The sequence below is a fragment of the Tupaia chinensis genome, unplaced genomic scaffold, assembly GCF_000334495.1.
Source record: "Tupaia chinensis unplaced genomic scaffold, TupChi_1.0 Scaffold000034_1, whole genome shotgun sequence".
Lineage (NCBI taxonomy): Eukaryota > Metazoa > Chordata > Mammalia > Scandentia > Tupaiidae > Tupaia > Tupaia belangeri.
In genome coordinates this window covers 382815-388368 of record NW_006159464.1, presented here as the reverse complement: position 1 = coordinate 388368, position 5554 = coordinate 382815, and the positions used below count along the sequence as shown (strand labels likewise).

At 40.0% G+C, this 5554-nt stretch overlaps 1 protein-coding gene across 1 annotated transcript; it reads left to right on the top strand.

Moving 5' to 3' along the window:
* The first annotated feature begins 362 nt into the window (after nucleotides 1-362).
* On the top strand, nucleotides 363-794 carry LOC114007697 (prothymosin alpha-like). The gene is given in 2 exon segments (XM_027771486.1): nucleotides 363-538; nucleotides 540-794. Coding segments are annotated over 2 exon segments (357 nt in total). The 5' UTR covers nucleotides 363-436.
* Nucleotides 795-5554: the final 4760 nt, after the last annotated feature.

The following is a 5554-nucleotide window of genomic DNA, read 5'->3' as shown; positions in this document are numbered from 1 at the left end:
CAACCTATTTGTGTTTATTTCCTCAATGATAAAATAGGATTAATAATAGTATCTACTGGGACCAGTAGATGGCATAATGGTTACATTTCTTGACTCTCAAGTAGTCAACTGTTGTTTGAGTCCTGGATCTGCCAGCTTAAAACACACTGGGAGCACGCATGTATGTGCCCAAAATCCCAAAAGGAGAGGAGAGGGGACTGTGGTATGGCCATTCTCTATGGGTGGAAGGAGGGATTCTTGCTTTCTGTCTCTCTGGTGAGCACATGTACCCTATAGCAAAAATCTGTCTCTCAAAAAAAAAAAATTGTGTCGCCCCACTGGCTGCTCGGAAAAACCATCTTTGCATTGTTTCTGGGTCTGGCAGCTTTATAGCCAGGGTCCCCGAACTCTCACTTTCTTTTTAATCCGTTTCATCGGATCACCGGCGTGCCCCACCATGTCAGACGCGGCCGTGGACACTAGCTCCGAGATCACCACCAAGGACTTGAAGGAGAAGAAGGAAGTTGTGGAGGAGGCAGAGAATGGAAGAGATGCCCCTGGCTAACGGGAACGCTAATGAGGAAAACGGGGAACAGGAGGCTGAGAACGAGGTAGACGAAGAAGAGGAAGAAAGCGGGGAGGAGAAGGAAGAGGAGGAAGAAAGCGACGGTGAAGAGGAGGAAGAAAGCGACGGTGAAGAGGAGGACGGAGATGAAGACGAGGAGGCTGAGGCAGCTACGGGCAAGCAGGCAGCTGAGGATGATGAGGACGATGATGTGGACATCAAGAAGCGGAAGACCGGAGAGGATGACTAGACAGCAAAAAAAAGGAAAAGTTAAACTTAAGAAAAGGCCGCCATGACCTATTCACCCTCCACTTCCCGTCTCAGAATCTAAACATGGTCACCTTCGAGTAGAGAGGCTCCCCCCCGCCCCCCCATGTTCACTATAATCTCAAAGGAGGAAAAAAAAAAAAAACTTGTAAAAAAAGCAAAAACAACAACAAAAAAACAGTCTTATTCCGAGTATTCCAGTAACTTTTTTTGTGTATGTACTTAGCTGTACTATAAATAGTTGGTTTGTATAAGATGGTTAAAAAGGCCAAAGATAAAAGGTTTCTTTTTTTCCTTTTTTTGTCTATGAAGTTGCTGTTTATTTATTTATTTTTTTGGCCTGTTTGATGTATGTGTGAAACAATGTTGTCCAACAATAAACCTGAATTTTATTTTGCTGAGTTGTTCTAACAACAACAACAAAAAATTGTGTCTACTTCACAAGGTCATTAGATTTATATAAATTAACATGAGTATGTGTTTACAGCAATATTGATTAAAAAAACTAAAAAATTCTGTATAATTATGTGCTACTGTTGTTATTATTTATGAAATAATACTATGAGATAGATCCTTGAAATACATTGTCTCATTTAATCTTCCAAACAACTCCATAGGTATTAATCATTTTTTCCATTTTTGTAGATGGGTAGTTCAAAGTTCAAGAAAGTTAATACACTTCTAAGACCAAACAGTTAGTAAAAGAGCAGAACACAAACTCAGGTGTACTTTCTGCACACGGGAAACCTGATGAAGCATTATTGCAATGTTCTGGAGAGCTAAAAATGTTTCTAAATGTAAACAAAGAAAGCAATCATTCATAAGGTGTGATTCAAAGAAGGCCCTTCCACAAAATCCCTTGACTCACTTTAGTGCTACAAGATCTTTAACACCACTGCTATTACTTTGTTCTATGGGTTAAACATAGCCCTCTTCAGACTCTTGGAATGAATAGCAAGAATCTCAGCATAAATGTGTTTATCATATTCATTAATATTAACAGGAAGGCTTGACAAAAATTCTTAAAGGGGAGCTATTTTTCTTAGGCCAACTCTGATACAGTGAACAACCAGTCAGAAAACCTAACTGACCTAATCTGCATTCTTCCTCTCAGTTTAGAAGCAGCAAGTTTGAGATAATTGAAATGTACCATAGGTTCAAATCCCTACTTTGTCACTTCTTAGTTACATGAGCTCAGGCAAATCACTGAGCGGTAGTCAGCATAACCTTAACATTTGTATAATTTTAAATTTTAATTTTCAATAATGATTTTACCCTCTCCCCCACCCACCTTGGAATTCAGGTTTGTGTCTTGGGACTTTAAAATAAACTTGCACCCACCCATCTAGATACCTGTTCAATGGACTGGAACCTGCCTGTGGTTGCAAGGATTAACAGTCAACCCATGGCTCATACCCTCCCCCACATGATTTTGAACTCTCAGAATTTCAGTGATTTGGATAGCATAAGGTACGCCTGCACTGTACAATATTTCTTTGCTCCTGAAGTGAAGCTCAGCAGCTCAGTTTTTGGGCGCATCTGTTCTTTAGAAACAAGGAGGACTTCGAGCCACCCAGGACCACTGACAATAGTGCAGGGTGCTGGTGAGCAACAGTGAAGCAGGGCAAAGAGAGAGCCTCAATTTTCTATTAGTGCACAGCTTTGAATGCTTAGAGATATATTGAACAATTTAGGACTGTATAGATCACCAGATGACTAGGAAAAATGGCAGAGGCACAAGAAATATGAGCAACCAACAAAATGTAACTCCCCCAAAGGAAAGTATCAATTCCTAGTCACCCGCAGAAAACACAATGGAACTTGTGGTTATGTTGGATCAGCAATTTGGAATATTTGTAGTGATCAAACTAAATGAGATGCAAGAGAAAAGAGACAATGAGCTACAGAAGATGAGGAACTCCTTTCACAATTTGAAAGAAATAGACACCATAAAAAAATAAAAGAATTGTTAGAGATGAAGAATGTAATACAGGAAATTAAAACCTCCTTAGAAAGTATTAAAAGTATATTAGATCCCACTTCCCTCTCCAAGGGATACTGAAGGAGGGTCCCCTGCTCCAGCTCCAGCCCCAGAACTCACAAGTCCAGAGACCCCTACTTCTCTTTGTCTTTCATTTGTTAATTTCACACTTCTACTTACCACACAGGACTGCCCTCAGCTCTACAGAAGACCCCACTTCCATCTTCAGACCCCTGGACTAAGGGACAGTGAAGTAGGGCCCCCTGTCCTAGCTGAAGCTCTGGCACCCCCAAGCCCAGATACTCTCTCTCTCTGTCAGCCAGGTAGGCCATTTTTTTTTTTACCTTCTCTTGTGCTTTCATTAGTTAATTTCAGGCTTCTTATCACAAAGGACTGAGCCCACCTCAACAGCATGTCCCACTTCCATCTCCAGAACAGTAGCCTAAGAAACACTGAGGCAGGGCCCCCTGCCCCAGCTCTAGGACCAGAATCCCCAAGCCCAGAGACACCCTATCTCTGTCAGGCAGGTAGGCTTTTTTTTTTTCCCTTCTCTTCTTTTATTTGTTCATTGTGCACTTCTTACCAAACATGACCACCTCCAGCTCTACAGAAGACCCCACTTCTATCTACAGACCCTTGGTCTAAGAGACATTGAGGCAGGGCCCCCTTCCACAGCTCCAGCCCCAGAACTCCCAAGCTCAGAGACTCCTATCTATCAGTGAGGACCACCCCAGCTCTACAGCTGACCTCACTGCCATCTCCAAAGCCCTGGCCTAAGGGACACTCAGATAGGGTCCGCTGCCCCAGCTCTGGCCCTGAAACCCACAAGCCCAGAGATCCCCTATCTCTGTCATCCAAGTAGGACATTTTTTTGCCTTCTCTTGTTGCATTTGTTAATTGCACACTTTTCTTTAACACACAGGACCCCCACCCCCAGCTCTACAGCAGACCCCACTTCCATCTCCAGATCCCTGGCCTAAGGGACACGAGTTTCCCTAATCTTTGGGACACTAATAAAGCAGTCATAAGAGGGAAGTTCATAGCAATTAGTGCACCTAAGAGGAAGACGGAAAGAAGGCAAATGGATCACCTAACTTCATGCCTTAGAGAATTGGAAAAGCAACAGCAAAAATATGGAAAAAATCCAGGAGAAAGGAAATAATAAAGATATGAGCAGAAATAAATGAAATAGAAAATAAGCGAACTATACAGAAAATAAATGAAAGTAAAAGCTGGTTCTTTGAAAAGGTAAACAGAATCGATACACCACTAGTGACATTTATTAAGAAGAACACAGGAAAGAACCAGGTGAATCAGATCTTCAGTGAATCAGGCAATATAACAACAGACAAAGTAGAAATACAAACATCATTAGGGGATACTATGAACAACTATATGCCAAGAAACAAGACAATCTGGATGAGATGGACAAATTCCTGGACACATATAATCTGCCAAGATTGAGCCAGGAGGATACAGAAAGTCTTAATGGGCCCTTAACAAGCCAGGAGATTGAATCAGGAATAAATAACATTCCAACAAAGAAAAGCCCTGGCCCTGATGTATTCACTTCTGAATTCCACAAAAAACTTTCAAAGAAGAGTTAACCCCCATTCTGCTGAAGTCATTTCTAAAGATCCAAAAGGGTGAATCTCTCCCTAATTCATTCTATGAAGCCTCTATCACCGTTATCCTTAAAACAGATAAGGATAGGACAAAGAAGGAAAACTATAGACCAATATTTCTGATGAATATAGATGCAAAGATTCTCAACAAGATACTAACAAATCGTATCTGACAACATATAAAAAAGATTATACATCCTGGTCAAGTAGGCTTTATTCTATGAATGCAAGGTTGATTCAATATATGCAAAACCATAAATATAATATACCATATTAACAGGAATAAAGTTAAAAACCATATAGTCATATCAATTGATACAGAAAAAGCATTTGATAAGATACAACATCCCTTCATGATCAAGACTCTAAGTGAAATAGGCATAGAAGGGTCATTTCTCAACACAATAAAAGCCATCTATGAAAAACCCATAGCGAACATCATCCTGAATGGAGAAAAGCAGAAAGCTTTCCCACTAAAAACAGGTACAAGACAAGGATGCCCACTTTCTCCATTCCTTTTCAATATAGTGCTGGAAATCCTTGCCAACACAATCAGAAAAGAGAATAAAATGAAAGGCATTCAAATAGGAAAAGAAGAGGTGAAACTCTCTCTATTTGCAGATGACAAATTAGCAAGGAAACCGGTGTCTACCCTTAAATATTAAATGATAAAGAGTAACACAAACATAATTACACATTGTATTAAGTATATATAATGAAAGAAATCTGTAGCATTTCTATATATAAACAACAGACAGACTGAGATAGAACTAAAAAGTTATTCCCTTTACCATACCCACAAAGAGTATAAGATACTTAGGAATAAATCTAACTAAAGATTTGAAAGGCCTCCACAGGGAGAACTATGAGAAGCTAAAAAAGGAAATTGAAAATGACACAAAAAAAGTGGAAGGACATCCCATGTTCCTGGATTGGAAGAATTAATATAATCAAAATGGCAATTTTACCCAAATTAATCTACCTATTTAATGCAATGCCAATCAAAGTACCAGACACATTCTTTACAGATCTAGAAAAGACAATTATAAAATTCGTCTAGAATCATAAAAGACCCCAGATTGCCAAAGCAATTCTGCACAAGAGCAGTAGAGTAGGCAGCATCTCTCTCTCTGATCC